The sequence below is a fragment of the Babylonia areolata genome, chromosome 1, assembly GCF_041734735.1.
Source record: "Babylonia areolata isolate BAREFJ2019XMU chromosome 1, ASM4173473v1, whole genome shotgun sequence".
NCBI lineage: Eukaryota > Metazoa > Mollusca > Gastropoda > Neogastropoda > Buccinidae > Babylonia > Babylonia areolata.
Window position 1 is genome coordinate 2,244,478 of NC_134876.1, and position 27,500 is coordinate 2,271,977.

At 44.1% G+C, this 27,500-nt stretch overlaps 1 protein-coding gene across 1 annotated transcript in view; it reads left to right on the forward strand.

Moving 5' to 3' along the window:
* LOC143296284 (kalirin-like) overlaps positions 1–27,500 on the forward strand; it is a 450,295-nt gene that overhangs the window by 8,451 nt on the left and 414,344 nt on the right. The window contains exons 3-20 of the mRNA XM_076608165.1: positions 242–403; positions 2,680–2,838; positions 3,621–3,740; positions 3,952–4,143; positions 6,004–6,150; positions 8,657–8,768; positions 10,482–10,597; positions 11,689–11,811; positions 12,130–12,315; positions 14,701–14,816; positions 15,577–15,643; positions 16,038–16,147; positions 16,867–16,936; positions 17,188–17,277; positions 19,621–19,755; positions 21,690–21,950; positions 23,989–24,090; positions 26,593–26,744. Coding sequence (XP_076464280.1) covers positions 242–403; positions 2,680–2,838; positions 3,621–3,740; positions 3,952–4,143; positions 6,004–6,150; positions 8,657–8,768; positions 10,482–10,597; positions 11,689–11,811; positions 12,130–12,315; positions 14,701–14,816; positions 15,577–15,643; positions 16,038–16,147; positions 16,867–16,936; positions 17,188–17,277; positions 19,621–19,755; positions 21,690–21,950; positions 23,989–24,090; positions 26,593–26,744 — 2,420 coding nt within the window. The remainder of the gene's footprint in view (positions 1–241; positions 404–2,679; positions 2,839–3,620; positions 3,741–3,951; positions 4,144–6,003; positions 6,151–8,656; positions 8,769–10,481; positions 10,598–11,688; positions 11,812–12,129; positions 12,316–14,700; positions 14,817–15,576; positions 15,644–16,037; positions 16,148–16,866; positions 16,937–17,187; positions 17,278–19,620; positions 19,756–21,689; positions 21,951–23,988; positions 24,091–26,592; positions 26,745–27,500) is intronic.

A 27,500-nucleotide genomic window follows, 5' to 3' on the forward strand; every position in this document is an offset into this window, starting at 1 on the left:
ACTGTACCATGATTCGAACCAGTGTGTTCAGATTCTCTTGCTTCCTAGGCGGAGGCGTTACCTCTAGGCCATCATTCCACATAAGCAGAGAAACCATTGATAATACAGCTCTCACTTTGCTGTTGGCCCAACTGTAAACTTATGTCAGTCTGTAGATTATAATAATCCTACTAATGATAATGGTGATAATAATAATAATAATGATAATGATAATAATAATGATGATGACATATTCCGGCAGGTGTCGTCCCAGCTGGAGATGTGGGGGGAGGAGCTGCAGCACATGGAGATGGTGAACGACGGCACCAAGGCGGAGCAGCTGCTGCAGCGGCACAATGACCGTGTGCTGCACGTCCAGAACTGCACCTTTGAGGTGCTGCAGCGCGGCCAGGACCTCTGCCAGGTAACTGATGATGTTGATGATGGGGATGGTGATGGTGATGATGATGATGATGGTGATGATGCAGCGCGGCCAGGACCTCTGCCAGGTAACTGATGATGTTGATGATGATGATGATTATGCTGCTGCTGCTGCTGCTGATGATGATGATGATGATGCTGCAACGCGGCCAGGACCTCTGCCAGGTAACTGATGATGTTGATGATGGGGATACTGATAATGATGATGGTGATGATTATGGTGATGATGATGATGCTGCTGCTGCTGATGGTGATGGTGATGAATATAGTGGTGATGGTGATGATGATGATCATGATGGGGATACTGATGATGATGGTGATGATGATGATGGGGATACTGATGATGCTGCTGCTGCTGCTGATGGTGATTGTAATGATGATGATACTGATGGTGATGATGATGATGGTGATGATTATAGTGATGATGGTGATGGTGATGATTATAGTGATGATGGTGATGGTGATAATGATGATGGTGATTATGATAATGATGATGGTGATGATAATGATGATGATATCATCATCATGGTGATGATGGTGATACTGATGATGATGATGTATGCATGTGTGGTGTGGTGTGGTGTAGAATAGAATAGAATGCATGTATGTGTGCATTACAACTACATCATTAAAAAAAAAAAGACATTTCTATTGTACATCACACTACACAACTCTGTGATCTTTACAAAAAGGTTTAAGAAGATTCAAAAGGTACATGTCATGCATGAGGATTTGTATTTATATGCATATGTCCATATGCATATAAGTGTGTGTGGTTGTATGTATGTATGTATGTATGTCAACATGCATGGTCATGTGTATGGTCATACATCAATGTATGATGGTCAGTCATGTCCACCTATGACCACCAGAACAGCAGAAGAGGCATCTGCTGTCCTGACTATCTGGGTTTGAACTTCATTATAGTGGAGAGTGTCTTGCCCAGTTGACATCCCCACTCTCTTGAACTTCATTATAGTGGAGAGTGTCTTGCCCAGTTGACATCCCCACTCTCTTGAACTTCATTATAGTGGAGAGTGTCTTGCCCAGTTGACATCCCCACTCTCTTGAACTTCATTATAGTGGAGAGTGTCTTGCCCAGTTGACATCCCCACTCTCTTGAACTTCATTATAGTGGAGAGTGTCTTGCCCAGTTGACATCCCCACTCTCTTGAACTTCATTATAGTGGAGAGTGTCTTGCCCAGTTGACATCCCAACTCTCTTGAACTTCATTATAGTGGAGAGTGTCTTTCCCAGTTGACATCCCCACTCTCTTGAACTTCATTATAGTGGAGAGTGTCTTGCCCAGTTGACATCCCCACTCTCTTGAACTTCATTATAGTGGAGAGTGTCTTGCCCAGTTGACATCCCCAGTCTCTTGAACTTCATTATAGTGGAGAGTGTCTTGCCCAGTTGACATCCCCACTCTCTTGAACTTCATTATAGTGGAGAGTGTCTTGCCCAGTTGACATCCCCACTCTCTTGAACTTCATTATAGTGGAGAGTGTCTTGCCCAGTTGACATCCCCACTCTCTTGAACTTCATTATAGTGGAGAGTGTCTTGCCCAGTTGACATCCCCACTCTCTTGGCCAACAGGGTTTTAGGACTGTCAGCGTTGGAATGGTTCCCAGTGACAAACTAGGCCCCAAGGCTGCAGCACTAAGAGCCACTGCATTTTGCCTCATAGTTTGAGAGTCATAGTCCTTCACAGAAGACTATGCTGTAAATGATTTCCCATTGCAGTGGAGAAACCATTGATAATACAGCTCTCACTTTGCTGTTGGCCCAACTGTAAACTTATGTCAGTCTGTGATATGAGCTCATACAATGTATGTATGTATGTATGTATGTCAACACACATGTACATGTATGTATGTATGTATGTGTGTATGTATGTATGTATGTATGCATGTGTGTATGTATGCATGCATGCATGCATGCATGTATGTATGTATGTATGTATGTATGTATGTATGCATGCATGTGTGTGTGTATGTATGTATGTATGTATGTATGTATGTATGTACGTATGCATGCATGTATGTATGTATGTATGCATGCATGTATGTATGTATGTATGTACGTATGCATGCATGCATGTATGTATGTATGTGTGTATGTATGTATGTATGTATGCATGTGTGTATGTATGCATGTGTGTATGTATGGATGTATGTATGTCAACATACATGTACATGTGTGCAGGCTGTACATCAACACGTCTACCTTTATTTATTCGTTCCTGTGCGCATTGCAGCTGATGTCCGACGCAGAGTACGACGCAGGGGGCGGCATCCAGGCCCTCATGGAGTACCTGCACGAGCGAGAGGCCGACCTGGAGAGCATGGCGGAACAGAAACGCCTGCGACTGGAACAGTGCGTGCAGCTCCGCAACTTTGAGACTGAAGCCAGACAGGTGAAAAGACCCAGGATGAGTGCTGGGGGGTGGGGGAGGGGGGGAGAGGTCGGAGGGAGTGAGGGGGGTGGGAGGTGGTGGTGGTGGTTGGTGTTTGTGTGTGTGTGTGTGTGTGTGTGTTTGTTTGTGTGTGTGTGTGTCTGTGCCTGCGCGCGCGCGCGCGCGTGTGTGTGTGTGTGTGTGTGTGTGTGTGTGTGTGTGTGTGTGTTTCTGTGTCTGTGTGTATGTGAGTGTCTGTGCCTCTCTCTTTCTCTGTCTCTCTCTGTGTATGTGTGTGTGTTACTCCATGATGACCTGCACAGTGCTGGTGGGCAGGTGGTGTGCTGGATGGGTAACAGGGAGTCCATGCTGACTGCCAGCTTCATGTGTGTGTGTGTGTGTGTGTGTGTGAGTTTGTCGGTGTCTGTGTCTATGTCTGTTTCTGTGTCTGTGTGTATATGTGTGTCTGGGCCTCTCTGTGTTTGTGTGTATGTTTGTATGTGTCGTGTCTGTGTCTGAGTCCATGCTGACGGCCGGCTGTGTGTGTGTGTGTGTGTGTGTGTCTGTGTCTATGTCTGTGTCTTTGTGTCTGTGTGTCTGTGTGTGTCTCTCTCTGTGTCATACTGTGGTGACATACATACCTGGTTGTTGGTGGGCAGGTGGTGTGCTGGGTGCGTAACGGGGAGTCCATGCTGACGGCTGTGTCTGTGTCTATGTCTGTGTCTTTGTGTGTCTGTGTGTCTGTGTGTGTCTCTCTCTGTGTCATACTGTGGTGACATACATACCTGGTTGTTGGTGGGCAGGTGGTGTGCTGGGTGCGTAACGGGGAGTCCATGCTGACGGCCAGCTTCATGTGCCCCAACAACCTGGTGGAGGCCGAGCAGCTCAAGAAGGAGCATGAACAGTTCATGATGGCCATCGAGGTCTGCTCAACACTTTAAAAAAAATCTGTCCTATTGTTTGTTGGTTTGTTTGTTTGTTTTTGTTTTGTGTGTGTGTGTGTGTGTATGTGTGTGTGTGTGCTATGCTGCTGTCAGGCATCTGCCTAGCAGATGTGGTGTAGCGAGTATGGATTTGCCCGAACTCAGTGATGCCTTCCTTGAGAAACTGAAACTAAAACCCAAACTGTTGCAGAAAACGCACTACAGCGTGGTGCAGGTGACGCAGCGTGCGGAGTCCATGCTGCAGAGCCAGCACTACAGCGCCGACCTGGTGCGGGCCATGGCGGAGAACGTGACCCTGGCCTGGCAGCAGCTCATGTACCACGCCGAGGAGAGGCAGAAACTGGTCATGGCCTCCACCAACTGGTACAAGACTGCCGAGCAGGTAACGGGTGATTGTTTTGGTGCTTGGTCTTGTACAGAGACAAGACTGCTCAGAAGGTAAGGGTGATAAGGAAATTTAGGTGCTTGTGGTGGTGCTTAGTCTTGTCCAGAGACAAATGAGGAGAGGCAGAAACTGGTCATGGCCTCCACCAACTGGTACAAGACTGCTGAGCAGGTAAAGGGTGATAATAATAATAATAATAATAGTGAATACTTATATAGTACACTGTCTAGAAATCTGCTCTAGGTGCTTTACAAAAACGCTTTTGCTAACATAAAATATTACATCAGTGTTACATGCACACACCAAAATGTGACCACACACACACACACAAACACACGCACACACACACACACAATTGAACTTATTGCTGAGGGAAAAGGTGAGTTTTGAGACGAGATTTAAAAGATGCGAGGGAATCAGAATGACGGAGATTATCAGGGAGCTGGTTCCACATCTTTGGTGATTGAAAAGAAAATGATCTGTGTCCATAGGTCTTACTTCTGATGTGAGGTATCCTGAGAAGTCAAGTATCAGAGGAAGAACAGAGCTGGCGAGACAGGTTTTGATATGGAGGAGTTCAGAAAGATACTTGGGGCCAGATCCGTTGACTGCAGAAAAGGTCAGAGTGGATAGCTTATAGTCTATTCGATCAGAAACAGGCAACCAGTGGAGGGACTGAAGGAAAGGAAATAAAGGTGCTTAGTCTTGTCCCAAGGCATATTTTATTAAAATGCAGGTAAGGGTATTAACTGATAAAAAGAAAGTATTCATACAGTGCTTAGTCTTGTCCAGAGACATAAGGAAAGGCAGAAACTGTTCTGGGCCTCTACCAACTGATACAAGACCGCAGAGCAAGTAAAAGGTGACAGTGAAATAAAGGTGCTTGCTTTGGCGCTTAGACTTGTCTGGAGACAAATGAGGAGAGGCAGAAACCAGTCATGGCCTTCACCAACTGGTACAAGACAGCCGGGCATGTAAAGGGTGATAGTGAAATTAAGGTGCTTGTGTAGCAGTGCTTAGTCTTGTTCAGAGAAAAATGAAATTGCAGGAAACAGTAGGCATGAAAAGAAAGTATGCCTAGTCCAGAATCAGATCAAAGGGTAATGATGACATGATGGTAGTTGTCTAGCGCTTAATCTTGTCCCGAGACAAATGAAATTGCAAAAAGGGTATTTATGAAAATAAAGTATGTATACAGTGCTTAATCTTGTCCAGATATTTTAGAAACGGGTTGGTTTAAAAGCCATATTTTAAAGTGCAGTTTAGACTTATTTATCATTATCAAAGTAATTTATTGTTATTAACATTCTTCTTCTTCTTCTTGTTCTTCTTTTTCTCATTGTCAATATTATTACCATGATTATGATAATTTTCCTCCTCTTCTTCTTCTTCTTCTTCTTCCACGTTCTGCTTGTTCTACTTTTCATTATCATAATCATTGCCATTGTTATAATTCTTCATCTCCCTCTTCTGCCTCTTCTCTTCCTTTTCTTCATCATCATGAATATAATTCTTCTTCTCCTGCCTCTTCTTCTTCTTCTTCTTCTTCTCATTATTATTACCATTATTATGATACTTCTGCTTTTTCTTCTTCTGCTCCTCCTCCTCCTCCTCTTTCTCCTCTCCTCCTTCTTACTTCATCTTCTTCTTCTGATCATGATTATATCCTTGTTCCTATCATCACCATTCTCTTCTTCTTCTTCGTTCATGGGCTGCAACTCCCACGTTCACTCTTATGTACTTTAGTGGGCTTTTACATATGTGTATGACCATTTTTACCCTGCCATGTAGGCAGACATACTCCGGTTTTCAGGGGTATCATCATCGCTGGCTTCACTGGCGTGTTTTTCCCTGCAGGTGTGGTCCGTTCTGGAGGCCCTTGACAGGGACTACAAGCGTGACGAGGACTGGTGCAGCTCGGACAAGTCGGACAGCGCCAACCGCGCCGCCTTTCTGGTGCAGCTGCTCAACAAGCACAACGAGCAGAAAGAGGCCTTCCTCAGGGTATGTGTTTTGGTTTTTGTCCATGGGGATTTTTTTTTTTTCGGTGGGGGGGAGTGCAGAAAGAGGCCTTCCTCAGCGTACATTTTGGTTTTTGTCCATGGGATTTTTTTTTTTTTGGGTGGGGGGGAGTGCAGAAAGAGGCCTTCCTCAGCGTACATTTTGTTTTTTGTCCATGGGGATTTTTTTTTGGGGGGGTGGGGGGGAGTGCAGAAAGAGGCCTTCCTCAGGGTATGTGTTTTGGTTTTTGTCCATGGGGATTTTTTTTTTTTTTGGGTGGGGGGGGGTGCAGAAAGAGGCCTTCCTCAGCGTACATTTTGTTTTTTGTCCATGGGATTTTTTTTTTTTTTGGTGGGGGGGAGTGCAGAAAGAGGTTTTTGTCCATGGGGATTTTTTTTGGGTGGGGCGTGGGGGAGAGTGAGGGGGTGGAGTGGGGGGGGGGGGAATGCAGAAAGAGGCCTTCCTCAGGGTATGTGTTTGGGTTTTTGTCCATGGGGATTTTTTTTTTTTTTTTTTTTGATGAGGGGTGGGGGAAAGTGGTTGAGGGGTGGGGGGGATGAGGGTGGAATGCAGAAAGAGGCCTTCCACAGGGTACGTTTTGGTTTTTGCCCATGGGGACCTTTTTTTGGTGGGGGGGAGTGCTTAAAGAGGCTTTACTCAGAATACGTAATTTTGTTGTTGTCTGTGGGGACTTTTTTTTGGTGGGGGGGAGTGCTTAAAGAGGCTTTACTCAGAATACGTAATTTTGTTGTTGTCTGTGGGGACTTTTTTTTTTTGGTGGGGGGAGTGCTTAAAGAGGCTTTACTCAGAATACATAATTTTATTGTTGTCTGTGGGGACTTTTTTTTGGTGGCGGGGAGTGCTTAAAGAGGCTTTACTCAGAATACGTAATTTTGTTGTTGTCTATGGGGACTTTTTATGGGGGGAGTGCTTTGTTGTTGTTGTTTTTTATATCCTTTTTTTTCTATAGACATATGGAATATCTCATGTATCAACTCATTTCCTTTAGTAATTGATACACAAATACATAAACACCCATTACATAGTCATGTTAAACATTATTACTACAGATACATAAGTGCACATAAATACACATGCACATACATACACATTTTCATACTTGCATTCTTACATATTCATATATTGATGTGCATTTTGATGTGTCGTTATATTTTGTTAGGGGTTACATCATTTCAAGAAGTTATATATGGATACCATTTTCTCATCAAGACCACACTTAACATTTCCATTAAATGCATATATCTTTCTACTTTACGATTATTTCTTAAATCATGCAGAAAGTGCTCTATACATGGTTTGATTTTATTTATTCTGCAGTTATAAACAAAATATTTTGCAAAAAGAATATATTAGTTGAAAGTTTCATCTGTTCAGGGTGTGTGCTTGTTTTTGTCCACAGGGACTCTTTTTTGGGGGGGGTTGGGGGTGGGGGGCAGCACAGTGACAGCAGGGAGGGGTCTTTTTTGTTGTGTTTTTTGTTTTTTTATGTGGATGTTTTGTGAGCCTAATGAATATATATATATCTATATCTATCTATATCTATCTATCTATCTATATATATATATATATATATATATATATATATATATATATATATATTGTTACCACTCTTTACTATTTGTTAATCATTTCATCTCCTGGCCTCATTATTTGTTAATTTCAAGTTGAAAAATCACCGAGGCAACCATGTGTTTGTTCTGTATTGTTCATGTGTTCTTTGTGGCTTGTTCAGGATTAAAGAGGCTATGCCAGTCTTGAATAAAAGCTAATTTGTGTCTGCACATTTCTTCTGTCTTTGCTGCTGCGTGCACGTGTCAAATGATCGGTATAAGGACAGGCCCGGCGCTTCCTTTTTGAGGAAGTGTCTGGGTTTGTTCCAATGTACCTTTTATTTACCTGTGTGCTAGCTGAATCGGTAGCATAAGCAGCACTGATTTGAAATTATGTACCTTGTGAATGGAGAGAGTTACCACTCTTTACTATTTGTTATATATATATGATGTATGTCTGTGTGTGTTTTCTGGTTTTGTGGTGTGTGTGTGTTTGTGTCTGTGTGGTTTTGTTGTTGTTGTTGTTGTTGTGTGTGTGTGTGTGTGTGTGTGTGTGTGTGAGGAGAGAGAGTAAAAGAGAAAGTGTGTGTGTATGTGTGTGTGAGAGAGAAGGAGGGAGGGGGGGAGGGGGGCAGAGAGAATGTAAATGTGTATATGTTGGTGAATATAATTGCAAGTGTGTATGTGTGTGCGCGTGCTGGCATGTGCGCATGAATGTGGATTTCATTCTTGTGTTTTTGTACGTTTTTTGCTGAATATGATTGTGTGTATTTATTTCCAGTTCCCCTACCCTTTCTGTAACTTATTGAAAAAAAAAAAAGAAAAAAGAATGAGACATAGACTTTGTCTTCCCCTCTTCTTATTCATTCATTCACTTTTGGGGGGGTGGGGGTGGGGAGGGAATCTGCTAAGTTGATAAATGTCTTTCTATCTTCCAGGCCTGCACCCTTGCCCGACGTACTGCAGAAACCTTTCTGAAGTACGTGAACAGAAATCTGCACTTCCTGGGCGTGCAGATGAAATTCCGCAGTCCTGAGGGACATGTTAAAGGTATGGAGAACTGCCGGTACATGTGTGAGCTTGAAAGGGAGTTGGAGAGAGAGAGAGAGAAGGGTTAAAGAAAAAGTGATGCATGTGTGTGGCCAAGAGCTGATCATCCTGGTGGATGACAAAATATCCGTTTGATCCTTTCAGTGGCCAGTCTGTGTTATGTTCAGTGACAGCTGTTTGCCAAAGGATGCTTTGCTCACAGAAGATTGTAATTTCTTTTTCGAAATTCTAGCATGTAAACGACTAAAAGAAAGTATACATAACCTATACTTTACTGAAAGGAAAATGAACACTGGCAATTACAACAATTCCACATGAATTCAATAGTTTTGTGACTGGAGAATACCGCCAATGACACTGATGGAAATTTTCATCTTGGGGCATTCAAGGGGTTAATCAATTAAGTGTCAAAAAAAAAAAAAAAAAAAAAAAGAAAAGAGAGAGTAAAAATAAGTGCTGAAAATATCTGCAACAATTTGCCATACAATCATTTCACATGGTTTAAGTTTCGCCAGCTTTTCACTGGAATACCAGAGTACAAGAAGAGTGCTACATGGGAAGATGAAGCAGGGTGATACAGTGGAAATGAGCAATCAAGATAGATAGAGGTGAATAAAGACTTGTTTAACCCCTTCTACCCTGGGCAGTTCACAATATCAGCAGACTTCCCTGCAATACCGATGATACAGTTGTGGACGGTGAACAAGAGAAAGCTGGAGCACAGCACAGCACAGCACAGCACAACAACAACACAGCACAGCACAACACAGCACAACACAGCACAGCACATCATGGCACAACAGCATAGCACAGCACAAAAACAGCACAGCACAACAACAACACAGCACAGCACAGCACAGAACAGCACAACAACAACACAACACAGCACAGAACAGCACAACAACAACACAGCACAGCACAACACAGCACAGCACATAACAGCACAGCACAGCGCAGCACAACAACAGCACAGCACAGCACAAAAACAGCACAGCACAGCACAGAACAGCACAGCACAGCACAGCACAGCACAGCACAGAACAGCACAGCACAGCACAGAACAGCACAGCACAGCACAGCACAGAACAGCACAGCACAGCACAGCACAGCACAACAACAGCACAGCACAACACAGCACAGCATAAAAACAGCACAGCACAGCACAGCACAGAACAGCACAGCACAGCACAGCACAGCACAGCACAGCACAGCACAGAACAGCACAACACAGCACAGCACAGAACAGCACAACAACAACACAGCACAGCACAGCACAGCACAGCACAGCACAGCACAGAACAGCACAACAACAACACAGCACAGCACAGCACAACACAGCACAGCACAGAACAGAACAGCACAACAACAACACAGCACAGCACAAAAACAGCACAGCACAGTACAGCACATCATGGCACAACAGCATAGCACAGCACAAAAACAGCACAGCACAGCGCAGCACAACACAATACAACACAACGCAACACAACACAGCACAACACACTTACAATGTTTGTTTTGCACAGCGACACTTGACCAACTGCTGAAACATGAGAACCTGGATGGTGAAGAAGAAAAAGCTGGAACATAGCACAGCACAGCACAGCACAGCACAGCACAGCACAGCACAGCACAACACAACACAACACAGCACAGCACAGCATAGCACAACACAACATAGCACAACACACTTACAGTGTTTGTTTTGTACAGCCACACTGGACCAACTGCTGCAACAGGAGAACCTGGTGATAGAGTACTGGACGGTGAAGAAGAGAAAGCTGGAGCAGTGCCACCAGTACGTCCTCTTTGAACAGAGCGCCAAGCAGGTCAGGATCTCAATTTTTTCTGTGTGGTTTGGTCTACTTTTGTTCTCTATGTTACTCTGTGTGTGTGTGTGTGTGTGTGTGTGTGTGTGTGTGTGTGTGAGAGAGAGAGAGAGAGAGAGAGAGAGAGAGACTGCACATGTGTGTGTGTGCATGTATGTGTTTGAAAGAGAGAGGGTGAGAGAGAGACTCTGTGTGTGTGCGTGTGTGTGTGTGTGTGTGTGTGTGTGTGTGTAAGAGAGAGAGAGAGAGAGAGAGAGAGATTGTGTGTGTTTGTGTGTGTGTGTGTGTGTGTGTCTGTGTCTCTGTGTGTGTTCTTGTGTGCACATATGTGTGTACGCACCGCTGTTGATTTCTCTAACTTAGACAACAAAGTAGTTCTTCATTCCTGAAAGCTGAAGGGAAAAGGATAGAAGCAGCACCAAGATGTAGCAGGCATTATTAACCTACTATATCAGGAGCACCTTTCAGCTCTGAGCTCATTCCCATAATATCAAAATATTGTCTTTGGATGCAGTTGTCATCATCAAATTTAAACACAGTAGAGCTGATTTCAAAACTCAAGCTTGTGGTTGGAATAGAAGGTTCAGGTTGGCTTACATATTATGGATTGTTGCCCTGTATAGGGATTACCACAGGATCATAGACAAGACAAGATATATGTACATAGCACAACGGGTGCAATAGCTGAGTGGTTAAAGCATTGGACTTTCAATCTGAGGGTGAGGGTCCCAGGTTTTAATGTCGGTAATGGCGCCTGGTGGGTAAAGGGTGGAAATTTTTTCGATCTCCCAGGTCAACATATGTGCAGACCTGCTAGTGTCTGAACCCTCTTCGTGTATATGCAAGCAGAAGAGAAAAAACGCTCGTTAAAGATCCTGTAATGCATATCAGCGCTCTGTGGGTTATGGAAACAAGAACATACCCAGCATGCACACTCTTGAAAACGGAGTATGGATGCCTACATTGCAGGGTAAAAACGGTCATACATGCAAAAGCCCACTCGTGTACATACGAGTGAACGTGGGAGTTGCAGCCCATGAACAAAGAAAAAGAAGAAGTATATAGTATTCATGATGTGTTGGGTGTGGCAGGCCTTGGACTGGATCGAAGAATATGGAGAGACCTACCTGGCCTCTCACACACACCTGGGCTCCAGCAACACGGAGACAGAGGCACTGTTGAAGGAACACTATGAGTTCAGGAACCGTGCCAAGGTAAGGTCCTGGAGCTGAGGAAGTGTAACTGTAAAGTATTTTAGAATATCTTTCAGTTTTTTTTTCTTTTTTGGGGAATAGATGGGGGGTGGGGTGGAATTGATTTTTGAAAGTGGGTGTAATACTATATACTTTATCTTTTCAAACATATTTCAGCATACTGGGGTTTTTTGTTGTTGTTTTTTCTTTATTACTTTGTTTTTTTGTGAGGAGTGGGGGGTGAGTAAGTAGTAATCAGTGGAACAGTCATGCTTTGACGCCGCCTCCTTGAAAACTGAAATACTGAAACACTCTGCGTGCCGTCCTGATTTTTTCCAGGAGACTCGGGAGAACGTGAAGCTGCTGCTTCAGCTGGCGGACGACTTTGTGGCCAAGGGCAACCTGCACTCCAGCAGCATCCTGGGATGGTGTGGCGCCGTGGACAACCGCTACAAGGACTTCTCCTCCCGCATGGAGAAGTACCGTGTGCAGCTGGAGGGCAAGCTGGGGGTCACCACGCCTGAGGTAGTCACTCACTCTTCTTGTTGTGGCTCTTCTTGCTTCTTCTTGTTGCTCTTCTTCTTCTTCTCATCATCTTAATTATAATTATTATTATCATTAATGTTGTTGTTGTTACGATGATTATTATTGTTGCTGTTGTTATGATTATTATCATTATGGTAGGGATGATGATGATGATTATCATTATCAGTAGTAGTAGTTATAGTAGTAGTGTCATTATTATTATCATTGTTATTGTTAGCATTATAGTAGTAGTAGTAGTAGTAGTGTTATTATTATCAGTATTGTTATTGTCATCATGGTTTCAGGCCCACCACGCCTGAGTTAGTCACTGTTGTTATCATGATTATTATCATGATTATCACTGGTGTTCTTGTTATCATCATTATCATTATTGTCGATAATAATAATAATAATAATAATAGTAATAATAATAATAATAATAATTAGTAGTAGTAGTAGTATCATTATTATTCTTTTGATTATTATTATTATTATTGTTGTTGTTGTCATTGTCGTCGTCATCATCATCATCATCATCATGGTTTCATCATTTCAGCAGAGTGTTGTGTACTTGGGGAAGGCACTTTACCCAGTGAATGGGGCTACCTGACCTGGGGTGGGGAAGGCACTTTACCCAGTGAATGGGGCTACCTGACCTGGGGTGGGGAAGGCACTTTACCCAGTGAATGGAGCTACCTGACCTGGGGTGGGGAAGGCACTTTACCCCAGTGAATGGGGCTACCTGACCTGGGGTGGGGAAGGCACTTTACCCCAGTGAATGGGGCTACCTGACCTGGGGTGGGGAAGGCACTTTACCCCAGTGAATGGGGCTACCTGACCTGGGGTGGGGAAGGCACTTTACCCAGTGAATGGGGCTACCTGACCTGGGGTGGGGAAGGCACTTTACCCAGTGAATGGAGCTACCTGACCTGGGGTGGGGAAGGCACTTTACCCCAGTGAATGGGGCTACCTGACCTGGGGTGGGGAAGGCTCTTTACCCCAGTGAATGGGGCTACCTGACCTGGGGTGGGGAAGGCACTTTACCCCAGTGAATGGGGCTACCTGACCTGGGGTGGGGAGGCACTTTACCCCAGTGAATGGAGCTACCTGACCTGGGGTGGGGAAGGCACTTTACCCCAGTAAATGGGGCTACCTGACCTGGGGTGGGGAAGGCACTTTACCCCAGTGAATGGGGCTACCTGACCTGGGGTGGGGAAGGCACTTTACCCAGTGAATGGGGCTACCTGACCTGGGGTGGGGAAGGCACTTTACCCCAGTGAATGGGGCTACCTGACCTGGGGTGGGGAAGGCACTTTACCCAGTGAATGGGGCTACCTGACCTGGGGTGGGGAAGGCACTTTACCCCAGTGAATGGGGCTACCTGACCTGGGGTGGGGAAGGCACTTTACCCAGTGAATGGGGCTACCTGACCTGGGGTGGGGAAGGCACTTTACCCAGTGAATGGGGCTACCTGACCTGGGGTGGGGAAGGCACTTTACCCCAGTAAATGGGGCTACCTGACCTGGGGTGGGGAAGGCACTTTACCCAGTGAATGGGGCTACCTGACCTGGGGTGGGGAAGGCACTTTACCCAGTGAATGGGGCTACCTGACCTGGGGTGGGGAAGGCACTTTACCCCAGTAAATGGGGCTACCTGACCTGGGGTGGGGAGGCACTTTACCCCAGTGAATGGGGCTACCTGACCTGGGGTGGGGAAGGCACTTTACCCCAGTGAATGGGGCTACCTGACCTGGGGTGGGGAAGGCACTTTACCCAGTGAATGGGGCTACCTGACCTGGGGTGGGGAAGGCACTTTACCCAGTGAATGGGGCTACCTGACCTGGGGTGGGGAAGGCTAAAAGAACAGAAGGAGAGTATTGGGCCCCACCTTCTCATGCTGAGCCAGAGACTCTGTGCATGTGAATTACTGACCCCAAAACGCTACAGAACCTATAAATTTGTTCTTATTTATTCCTATGGGACCTATGAATTTATTCTTATTTATCTTTAAAAAAAAGTTATATTCTATTTTCATTACTATTATTAATATTCTCATTGTTATCATTATTATTACTTTTTAATATTTTTTTTTAGTTGTTTTTGTTGTAGTTATTATTATTGTGCTCTTGTATAAAACTAAAGCCAGCAAGCTAAAAGCACCGAATGAGAATACAACTGACTGAGAAAGCGAAACTGAACTTAATCACTGCAGTTCTCTGTCCAAGGGAAGCAGCTGGGTGTTACGGAGAAATCAGTACTTGCTAAAAAGAGTGTCAAAGCTGTTGTGTGTTGTGTTGTTGTGTACGAATTCAGGAGGGAAAGCTTGCTTTTGAGGCCAATTGTGCTCAGACGAAGAAGATACATTAAAAACTGTGGGTGCTTACAGCAACAGCAGGAGGACAAAGACCAGCAGCGACACAGTGATTCCTCCATCGAAGAGAAGCTACAGCATCACCCCAAAGAGCTGACGGAAGAAAAACGGAAATCTGCAAGGAGAAGAGAGTGAGGTTTTGGTGTTGTTGTCTTTATTATTTTTTTTATAATGTGTTGGAAAAGTGGTGTGTGTGTGTGTGTCCATGTGTCTGTGTGTCTGTGTGTGTATGTGTGTGTGCATAATTGTGCACATGTATACATGTTTACATGAATGCATATGTTAAATACAGGTATATATGTGAGTAAATGTGCATACATACAGCTTTGAATTCATGTGTATGCGTGCATGCTTGTGTTTTGACAGTGTGTGCATCATTGCAATGCAGTGTGCAAAGGGAGACCACTTTCAAAACCTATGTTAAATGTTGCTGATCATGAAGTTGGTAGTTGTTCTTTCAACCGTTCAGTTGCGGCTTGAATAAATAAGTGGATCACTGGTGTGTGTGTCTGAGTTTGTGTGTGTGTGTGTGTGTGTGTGTGTGTGTGTGTGTGTGTGTGTGTGTGTGTGTGTGCTTTGTGCATGTGTGCGTGCATGCATGTATGTGTGTATATTGATTGTTGCATCTTTTTTTTAATTTTATTTCACAAGCATTGGAAGAGTTGGGTGATTTGTGTACATGGTGTCAATTGCTCTTAAGATTGTATGTTTGTGTGTCTGTGTGTGAGTATGTGTGTGTGTGTGTGTATGCTTCTTGCATCATGTTTTATGTCACACATGTAGGACATACAGAGTTGTGTGTTTTGTGTATGTATGGATGTACTTTCCATCACTCTTGAGCTTTTGCACTATGTTCTCCTTTCTTTTTCATCTTTTTTTTTTTTTTTACAGATTCATTATGGCCGAGCTCCTGCAGACAGAAAGGACGTATGTCAAAGATCTGGAAAACTGTATAAACGTGAGATTTATTTGTTTTCATTCCTTTCTTCATGTTTGATGGTGTAGTTTGTTGATGAATAATGGAATAATCTGCTTTATATATATTTATTTTCACTGTTAAATGTGTACAGCAAAGGCTTCTTATTGATGTCTTGTTGTGTCAGAAATTTAGAAAGAGAAGCTGGGTGATAATTTTGAAGTGGTTTTTGTTGTTGTTTTCATTGTTCTTTTGCACTAAATGCAACAGTTTCTCAGTGGCATTAATTTCCTTACCACTCAAGCCTCTTATCAGCATATGGATGTGTTACAAAGACAAGAAAGTCTGGCTTTTATATGTCTGGCTATTCTTAACCCAGCCATATGCCTTCCGCGGGTGAGACGATGATGACTGTTGTGCTCATAACTGTGTGCAGACCTACATGAAATCCATGACAGAACCAGCCAACAATGTTCCAAATGGGATCTACGGCAAGGAGAAGGTTCTCTTCGGCAACATGGATGAAATTTATGAATTCCACAAGGAGTAAGTAGCAGACCTTTTTTTTTTCTGTTTGAAGAAATAGAGAAGACACAGGTTGAATTTTTTAAAACTTTTAAATCATGCACACTGTTAACAGCCTTCTGCATCCTTGATTTGGTCTTTAAGACTTTAATCACTGCTGAAACAATTTGCTGTGCTCAATGCTGAGAACATTTTCAGGAAAATGGAAAACAATCACGCTTGTGATCTTAGTTCATTCATACCTCCCAAACTGTTGAAGATAACAGTATAAAAAGTATATTTCTTCTACTTCTTCTTCCTATAATGTGCAACGGTTAATGCCGACCTCTGTTGATATTTACGTGCATGACCATTTTATTTATTTACCCCACTGTATAAGCAGCCGAAGTCTGTGTTTGGGGGTGTGCATGCTGGGTATGTTTTCACAACCCAACAAATGCTGACATGGATTGCAGGATCTTTAACGTGTGTATTTAATTTCCTGCGTCTCAATACTGCATTCCTGCTGTTAACAAAATGTCAACAGAGTGTGTGTATGTGTGTGTTATGCATGTGTGTGTGTGTGTGTGTGTGTGTGTGTGTGCGTATGTGTGTGTGTGTGTGTGTGTGTGTGTGTGTGTTGTGTGCATGTTTATTTATATTTTTATTTTTTTTGGGTGTGTATGTATGTGTGTGTGTGTGTGTGTGTGTGTGTGTGTGTGTGTGTGTGTGTGTGTGTGTGTGTGTGTTCCTGTGTGCAGTGTCTTCTTGAAAGAACTGGAGAAATATGAGACAATTCCAGAGGACGTGGGCCACTGCTTTGTGACATGGGTAAGAGTTCGGTGTTTCAACATCTGTGTATGTGTATATGTTTGCATGTGTATTTTGTGTCTGTGTGTGTGTGTATGCTTGAGCGTATGTGTGTGTGTGTGTTTGTATGTGCGTGTGTGTATGCATGTGTGTGTGTGTGTGTGTGTGTGTGTGTGTGTGTGTGTGAGTGCATATTTATTTCTCTGTGTGTGCATATGATTATGTAAGTGTATACTCAGGCTTGACTCTGTACTGGTGTCATGTGATTTCAGGCCGAGAAGTTCTCCATCTACGTGAAATACTGCAAGAACAAACCAGACTCCAACGCCTTGCTTGTTGAACAGGCTGGCTCTTTCTTTGAGGTAAGATTACAAAACAACAACAAGAACAACAAAGGAATAGACCATGAAAACAGCTTACTAACCAAACAAGAAAAATGAAAAAAGGAAGACAATTTTATGGTATTTGTAATCATATTTTAGGTTATGAACTTTTGATGTGTGTGAGTACACTTCTACACTCTTTCGGTCTGTTCTTCCACTCTCCCTTCTTACCTTCCTTCCTTTCTTCCCTCCTTGCTTGCTTTCTTCCATCCTTCCTTCATCTTCCCTTTCTTCTATGTCTCCTCTATCCAGAGCAGTTACTGCAGCAGCAGATCAGTGAAAGTGTGTGTGATGTTGATGATGAACAGGAGATGCTGCATAGACTTGTACAAGATGTCTCAGCCCCTGGCTTCCTGTCTCCCTTTCTCCCTCCACCCCTATCCCTCTCTGTCTCCCCCTCTCTCTCGCTGTCTCTCTCTCTTTCCCTTTCTTCCTTCCTTTCTCTCTTCATCCCTCTTCCCTCCTCACTCCCTTCCTTGCCCCTCTCTTCCTTTTTCACCTTTCCTTGCTCCATTCCTTACCACTCCTTTCCTTGCTCCATTCCTTACCACACCTTTCCTTGCTCCATTCCTTACCACACCTTTCCTTGCTCCATTCCTTACCACTCCTTTCCTTGCTCCATTCCTTACCACACCTTTCCTTTCCATTCCTTACCACTCCTTTCCTTGCTCCATTCCTTACCACTCCTTTCCTTGCTCCATTCCTTACCACACCTTTCCTTGCTCCATTCCTTACCACTCCTTTCCTTGCTCCATTCCTTACCATACCACTCCTTTCCTTGCTCCATTCCTTACCACTCCTTTCCTTCCATCATTCCTTACCACTCCTTTCCTTCCATCATTCCTTACCACACCTTTCCTTGCTCCATTCCTTACCACACCTTTCCTTGCTCCATTCCTTACCATACCACACCTTTCCTTGCTCCATTCCTTACCACACCTTTCCTTGCTCCATTCCTTACCACACCTTTCCTTGCTCCATTCCTTACCACACCTTTCCTTGCTCCATTCCTTACCACACCTTTCCTTGCTCCATTCCTTACCACACCTTTCCTTGCTCCATTCCTTACCACTCCTTTCCTTGCTCCATTCCTTACCACTCCTTTCCTTGCTCCATTCCTTACCACTCCTTTCCTTGCTCCATTCCTTACCACACCTTTCCTTGCTCCATTCCTTACCACTCCTTTCCTTGCTCCATTCCTTACCACACCTTTCCTTGCTCCATTCCTTACCACACCTTTCCTTGCTCCATTCCTTACCACTCCTTTCCTTGCTCCATTCCTTACCACTCCTTTCCTTGCTCCATTCCTTACCACTCCTTTCCTTGCTCCATTCCTTACCACTCCTTTCCTTCCATCATTCCTTACCACTCCTTTCCTTCCATCATTCTCTCTCTCTCTGTCTCCCCCCCCCACTCTCTCTCTCCATCCCTCCCTCACTCTCTCTCTCCATCCCTCCCTCACTCTCTCTCCCCCCCCCACTCTCTCTCTCCATCCCTCCCTCACTCTCTCTCTCCATCCCTCCCTCACTCTCTCTCCCCCCCCACTCTCTCTCTCTCCATCCCTCCCTCACTCTCTCTCTCCCCCCCCCACTCTCTCTCTCCATCCCTCCCTCACTCTCTCCCCCCCCCCCACTCTCTCTCTCCATCCCTCCCTCACTCTCTTCTCCCTTTCCTCACTCCTTTCCTCTGTCTCTCCTTCCCCCCCTCCCTTCCATCATCCCTTCTTCTCTCCCTTTTCATCCCTCTCCCCCTTCCTCCCTTCCTTCCTATCTCACATCCTTCCTCCCATTGTTCATTCCCCTGCCCCCCCTCTCTCCCTCCCTCCCTTCCTCCCTCTCTTTCTTCCTTTTTCTCTCTCTTTCTCACTTCTTTTCTCCCTTCCTGTCTTCCTCTTCTCCTTCCTCTACCCCTCCCCTCCCACCTTCCTTCCCTCCCTTCATTTCTCTACTTTTCTCTTCTTCCCTTCCTTTCTTCCTTCTCTTCTCCCCCCCCCCCCCCGCCCCCTTCCCTCCCTTCCTCCTTTCTTCCCCATTCCTTTATTTTTCTCTTTCCTCACTGCCTCTCCTTCCTGAACTGGTACCACGACCAGTCACTGGAGCAACCAGGTCTGTGGTGTGTGTTGTTTGATTTCATTTAACAAGGAGAAGAAGGAGAAGAAAAAGACGATGGTGATGATGATGATGATGACTGCATGTTCCTGAGTTGGGACATGTTGTTTAACATTGCAGTCCAATCCTCCATGCTCTAGAAGGAGCCAAAAGCGTTGATCAAAACATGAACATGAAACGTGATGATGATGACGATGACGACGTTGCTGAACAGGAGATGCAGCACAAGTACAAGATGCCGGAGCCCCTGGCGTCCTTCCTGATCAAGCCGGTGCAGAGGGTGACCAAGTACCAGCTGCTGCTGAAGGACCTCCTCACCTGCTGCCAGGAGCACACCGGGGAGATCAAGGTACACACACACACACACACACACACATGCATGCATGCATGCATGCATGCACACACACACTTTCACGCACACACACATGCTTGAACATGCACACACACACACGCACACACATGTGCACACACGCACGCACGCGCACACACACACATGTGCACGCATGCGCACACACACACACACACATATATGTGCACACATACACACACACACACACACACACACACCTACACACATACATACATATATACATACACACACACACACACATACACACACACACACACATACATACATACATACTCACACACACATACACACACACACACACATGTTCACACATGCATGATATTAATAACAATGACAACGTTGATTGATGCTGACATACCCCCAGTAGGGAGCTTGTGGTGTTCACAACGTAAGTTATGGATGCATAAACAACACATGCATCAAGTACACCTTACACAAACAAGCGTGTACACACACAAACACACAAACAAGTTTCATTCTCAGATTTTCAAGGAGGCATCACTCCATTCCGACAAATCTACACTTCATCTTCTGGGCAGATGCCTGACCAGCAGCATAATTGAACACGCTAGTCAGGCCTTGAGTGCATGCATATATATATATATGTTTGTATACCTATCAGAGTGACTACATAATTTTGCCAGAGGACAACACTTTTGTTGCCATGGGTTCTTTTACAGTGTGCCATGTGCGTGCTGCACACAGAAGCTCGGTTATCATCTCATCCGAATGACTGGACACTCAGTTTGATTTTCCAGTCAAACTTGGAGAAAAGGGAAGATACTTTTCAAACTGCACTGGCATACATGTGTGAACACACACGTGTGTGACAAAACTGGTTATAGTATGGTCTGGACATGATAATCAGTGTGCCAAAGAAGGCGAGCGAAGCCCAGCACTTGCTGATGCTTGATAGTGTGATGGGCATTATGATTTTCATGATTATTATTATCATTATCATCCTTACAATTAATATCACTATTCTCCTCATCTCATTACAGGATAATGATAAATATACCAACCTTTTTTTCCTTCTGCACTTCATTTTATTTCTTTATCTATTTGTTTATCGATTTTATTTCATTTCTTATTTTTAGGTTTATGTACTTATTTATTCCAGTTTATTTATTCATTGATTTGATGGCATCCATTTATTTATGTATTGCCCCAAGCCCCCCTTGTTTTTTCCCTCAAGGCCTGACTAAGGGTCTTAGGTTACGCTGCTGGTCAGGTGCATCTGCTTAGCAGATGTGGTGTAGGGTAAGTAATGGATTTGTTCACACACGTGACGCATGCCTCCTTGAAGTAACTGAACTGAACTGAACTGAACTGAACTGAATTGAACTGAACTCTCATCCTACAGGGCGGTGTGGAGGTGATGATGAATGTGCCCAAGAAGGTGAACAATGCCATGCATGATCATTAACATTAATGTCACAATCATTATCATTATGTGGAGTGAAGGTGTAGAGTTAACGTGTCCACCTAGGAAGCGAGAGAATCTGAACACACTGGTTCAAATCCCTGCACAGCCACCAGTATTTTCTCTCCCTCCACTATACTTTGAATGGTGGTCTGGACACTAGTCATTCGGATGAGACGATAAACCGAGGTCCCATGTGCAACATGCACTTAGTGCATGTAAAAGAAACCACTGCAACAAAAGGGTTGGCCCTGGCAAAAATCTTTAGAAAAAGCCACATCGATAGGAAAAAAAAAACCAAAACCAAAAAAAACACCCCAAAACTGCAGGCAGGAAAAAAGAAGAAAAAAAAGAGGGTGGTGCTCACAGTGTAGCAACGCGCTCTCCCAGTGGAGAGCAGCCAGAATTTTACACAGAGAAATCTGTTGTGACAAAAAAAGAGTAATACAGTGATACAATAATTGATCCCATTCCTCTTACCTGTTGACAGGATGGCCTGGAGGTGATGATGAACGTGCCCAAGAAGGCCAACGACGCCATGCACCTGTCGATGCTGGACGGGGTGGAGGGCAGCCTGGAGGCCCTGGGGGAGGTTCTGCTCCAGGACACCTTCACCGTGTGGGACCCCAAGCAGATCATCCGGAAAGGCCGCGAGCGTCGCCTCTTCCTCTTTGACGTCTGCCTCCTCTTCTCCAAGGAGGTCAAGGACAGCAGCGGCAAGTCCAAGTACATGTACAAGTTCAAGATGATGGTGAGTTCGGTGGGGTGGGTGGGGTGGTGTGTGGTTTGGTTTTTGTGGGGATGGAAAAATAATAGTAGTAACTGGTGAAGAACAGCAGCGACAACTCCAAGTCCATGTGCAAGTTCAAGATGATAGTGAGTTCGGTGGGGTGTGTGGTTTGGTTTTGGTGGGGGTGGGATGATGTTCGTGTCCATTTGTTTGAAAAATAATAGTAGTAACTGGTGAAGAACAGCAGCGACAACTCCAAGTCCATGTGCAAGTTCAAGATGATAGTGAGTTCGGTGGGGTGTGTGGTGTGGTTTGGTTTGGTGGGGGTGGGATGATGTTCGTGTCCATTTGTTTGAAAAATAATAGTAATAACTGGTGAAGAACAGCAGCGACAAGTCCAAGTCCATGTACAAGGTCAAGATGATGGTGAGTTCGGTGTGTAGGTGTGTTGGTTTTGGTGGAGGTGGGGGTGGTATTTGGGGACATGTATTTGAATGATAACAATGATAATGATAATAATGATAATCGTAGTCATGATAATGGTAACGGGTGGGGAACAGCAGTGGCAGGCCCAAGTACAAGTTCAAAATGATGGTGAGTTCAGTGTGTTGGTTTGGTGGGGTGGTGTTCAGGGCCATTTGTTATAATAATAATAATAATAATGATGATGATGATGATAATGATGCTGATGATAACATTAGATGAAGAACAGCAGTGGCAAGTCCAAGTACATGTGCAAGTTCAAGATGGTGATTTCAGTGGATGCTTTGGTGGGGTGGTGTACGGGGCAATTTGTTTGAATAATAATTATAATATCTATAAAAATGAAAATGGGTGAAATACAATAGGGTCAAGTCCAAGTATATACACAAGTTCAAGATGATGGTGAGTACAGTGTGTAGTTTGGTGGGGGGAGGGGTGTTTTGGGCAATTTGTTTAAAAAATGATAGTAATAATGGGTGAAGAACAGCAGCAGCAAGGCCAAATACAAGTTCAAGATGATGGTGAGTGGGGTGGAGTGTGTTGTGTGGTGGGGTGGTGTTTGGGACTGTTTGTTTTGAATGATAATGGTAAAGATGATATGAATAATGCTGACAATAATAATGATGCTGATGATGATGATGATAATGTTGATAATAGCAATACCATTAGTGTTACTAAAAATGAAAACAGTGATAGTAATAATAATGATAATGATGGTGATAATCATGATAGCTTTAACAGATGTATAAAGATTTGCAGAGCGCTGAAGTCTTGTGCAGAAACAAATGAGAAGCACTTTTCACACCCAACTTTCATATGCATACTCAACTCTGAAATAAAGGGAAGAACGCCAAAAATGTGAACAGGTCTAGACAGAAGGCTTGAGAAAAGTTTGAAAAGAAACGAAAGGGGTGGGGAGTGTATGGAGGGGGCCATTTTTGTGTGTGTATGAGTGTATGTGTGTGTGTGTGTGTGTGTGTGTGTGTGTGTGTGTATGTGTGTGTGTTCGTGCGTGTGTGGGTGTGTGTGTGTGTGTGTGTGTGTGTGTGTGTGAACTTGAAAGAAAACTGTGATGATGAGCCATAGTAGCTTCTTTTCTACTGTGCCTGCATACTGATATTATGTTTCTTATCTTATTTTCATTCTTATTCTATTTCAGTCATTTGTCTTGTACATGTCTTTCATTTTGCCATATCATGTATTTACTTATTCATCTACTTGTTTGTTTTGTTTGACTATGTTATTTCATGTTAATGTCTTTTAGTCATTTGTCTTCTATATGTCTTTCATTTTACCATATCATGTATTTATGTATTCCTCTATTTGTTTGTTTTGTTTGACTATGTTATTTCATGTTAATGTCTCACACAATCCTAGGGGAGTTTCTCACGGGGCTTACCAGCATGTTGGGTTTGGACACAGACCAGGTATCTGCTTCTCCTTTTTTTCTTCTTTTTCTTGTTTTTCTTTTCAAAGCAGAAGTGGTGTAGCATATATGGAACAGCCTGCACTCATTGACACCTGTCTTGGCCTTGAAACTGAAACTGAAAACTGATTCTATGACACACATGTGCAGATCTCCGAAATCAACATCACGGAGCACATAGAGGGCGACGAGACCAAGTTTGCACTGTGGACTGGGAGAGCCCCTATTTCAGACTACAGGATCATTCTCAAGGTGAGGCCAATTCTTTTTTTTCTTTCTTTTTTTTTCCTTTTTCTTTTATACTGTAATATTTTCTTTCTCATTCTTGCTCCATATTTTTGTATTGTTTTATGTATCTAACATGAAAAAAAAAAGGATATACAAGAGATTTTGTTTGTGGTTATTGTGTGATATGATATGTACACTTTATCAACATGATTGTATTGTATTGTTATCAAACTTGCTTCTTGTTTCATGCCTAATTGTGATACACACACACACACACACACACACACACAGAGAGAGAGAGAGAGATGTGCTTTTGTTCCTGTTTTTTTGCAATTCTATTTTCTGCTTGTATTTTGTTCAAATTAATTTAAGTATTATGTTAACACTTTGTATCCCATCAGTGCAGCTGTTGCAGTCTGTGTTGACCAGCCTCACAACAGCTTAGTGCACTGTTAAAACCATACTTCGTACGCAAAACACGCACACAACATTACATTTCAAAAACACACTCAATCACCATGAGAACACTGGCGAACAATGTACAGGCTAAAGCCAACAACCTAAAAACACTGAGTGTGGAAACAACTGAGTGAGAAAATGAAATTTAACGTACCCACTGCTGTACAGAAATAGCCATGCTCGGTTCAAGGGAAGCAACCATGTGTTGGGGATAAATCAGTACTCAGGAGCAAGGTGGCAGAATGGTTAAGATGCTTACCTGCCAGTACAGTGTCCTTGAGGGTCTGGGTTCGAATCCTGCTCTCGCCCTTTCTCCCAGTTTGACTGGAAAAATCAAACTGAGCATCTCGCTGTTCGGATGAGACAATAAATCAAGGTCCCATGTGCAGCAAGTACCTCACGCACTGCAAACGGACCCATGGCAACAACAGAAGTATTGTTCTCAACCAGCCGCCGTGGCGAAGTGGTTAGCGTCGCTGACTGACGTCTGGGAGGACGCGGGTTTGAATCCCAGCAAAGGTGGGTTTTTTGGCCCGTGGCTGGCTCCTACCCAGAGTTGAGTGTGCTGTGGGCTTAAATGGGTAGACTGGGACCACACAGTCGAGTGTCATCCACTTCAAGGATGCGTCTTTGGGTGTGTTGCTCTAATTACCTGACCAACACTACAAGTGTCTGTATCTCTCGGGCCTGGTTAACGCTGGGATATCATTATGACAGAAAGCGTAGAGTACAGCCTTGTCACACAGTCCCAAACCAAAATGGACCTCCATAGCAACATCGTCATTGTCATCCTCCTCCTCCATCATCATCATTATAAACAAAACAGTCTCAAAGTCTGTGGCCTTTCATGCCCTGTTCTCATGGTGGCCTCAGTTTTGATACCCTTCCACTTCTGTGCTTCGGGTGAGTCCTGGTAATATCTTCAGTGTCGGCAGATTCATGGGGGGCTGTTGTTTGAGGGACGTGGTGGTGGTCTCCACTCTGGGAGGGACGCTCACTCAGTCTGGCTCCGCGACTAAGCCATTATTGTCATCAGCAGGGGGCTTAGTAGGTGGTGTCCTAAGTACGCTTAATCAGAACAGACACTATTGAACATCACCGAAGTGACTTAGCAGCAGTGTACGGTCTTCTCCGGTGTGCGGCCTCCTGGCGACCTAACATCGATGGCTCCCTGTGGACTGCTGACGCTGGAACTGTGATGGACGAACCAGGGTGTGGCCATGTATGGGGGAATCTAAATGAGCAGCGTGGGAGTAATGCCACTGAAACGGTGCAGATGATGGGGCAGCAGAAAAAAAAGAAAAAGAAAAGAAAAACAAAACAAAAAACAACAACAACAACAACAACAAACAAACAAGAAGTATTGTTTTCTGGCAAAAATTTTGCAGAAGAAATCCCAGTTTGATAGTTACAGGAATACACATGCACTCAAGGCCTTACCAGCGTGTTGGGTTATGCTGCTGTCAGGCATCTGTCTAGCAGATGTGGTGTAGCGTATGTTGTGGATTTGTCCTTACACAATGACGCCTCCTTGAGAAATAAACTGAAAACGAAAGTCAGTTGTCAGGAGCACAAAGTGTTAGAAAACAACAAGAAACCCCCCCAACTTATTCCCTGCCTGAACAGGCCAACAACAGAAAACAACCAAAAAATCCCCACAAAACCCCATCTTATTCCCTGCCTCAACAGGCCAACAACAGAAAACAACCAAAAAATCCCCACAAAACCCCATCTTATTCCCTGCCTGAACAGGCCAACAACAGAAAACAACCAAAAAATCCCCACAAAACCCCATCTTATTCCCTGCCTGAACAGGCCAACAACAGAAAACAACCAAAAAATCCCCACAAAACCCCATCTTATTCCCTGCCTCAACAGGCCAACAACAGAAAACAACCAAAAAATCCCCACAAAACCCCATCTTATTCCCTGCCTCAACAGGCCAACAACAGAAAACAACCAAAAAACCCCACAAAACCCCAACTTATTCCCTGCCTCAACAGGCCAACAACAGAAAACAACCAAAAAAAACCCCACAAAACCCCAACTTATCCCCTGCCTGAACAGGCCAACAACCTGGACAGCAAGCAGCAGTGGGTGAAGAAGATGAGGGAGCTGATCCAGGAGAGGATCCTCTACATTCACGACGCCCTCAAGGGGAAACAGCCCACGCTCTTCAAACCGCCTCCCAAGATGTTCAACTCCAGCCGAGTCAGCAGGTATGTATGGTCATTGATTTCTTTACTGGTGTGCTGGTTGCATCATCATGTTTATGAATGCATATTAAGTGGGAATAGGTATATGCAGGTTCATGGTGTGCACAAGCACACACATACACACACACTCACATTCACACGTGCACACATGCACGCACACACACATGCACTCTCTCTCACACACACACACGCGCGCGCACGCACGCACGCACGCACACACACACGCACGCACATACACATACACACACACACACATCCGTTTGAAATCACGAATAGTGAAAAGACGTTAAACGAAAGAAAGCTTACACAGACACACACGCACACACACACACACATACACACACATGCACATGCACACGCGCATACACACACACACACACACACACACACACACACACACACACACACATCTGTTGAAAATCACGTATTGTGAAAAGATCTTAAACTAAGGAAAGTTCACACACACACACGCACGCACGCACACACATACACTTTTACACTCTCACTTACACATAGCAACACAGACACGCACACAGACATACATAGACACAGACAGACACACACACATGCTTTTGAATGGCTTTTGTACAAGCTTTGGCCCTCAGCACTATTTTTGACAAAGTTAATCACATCGAAACCCAACAAGGTCTTGAAAATGTGAGGTTTCAAGACGTTTGATTAATTTTCAAGTTGATAGCTGTGCAGTACTAAGTGAATGTTTCAGTTGGGGTAAAAAGAGCATGTCATCACAATTTTAGA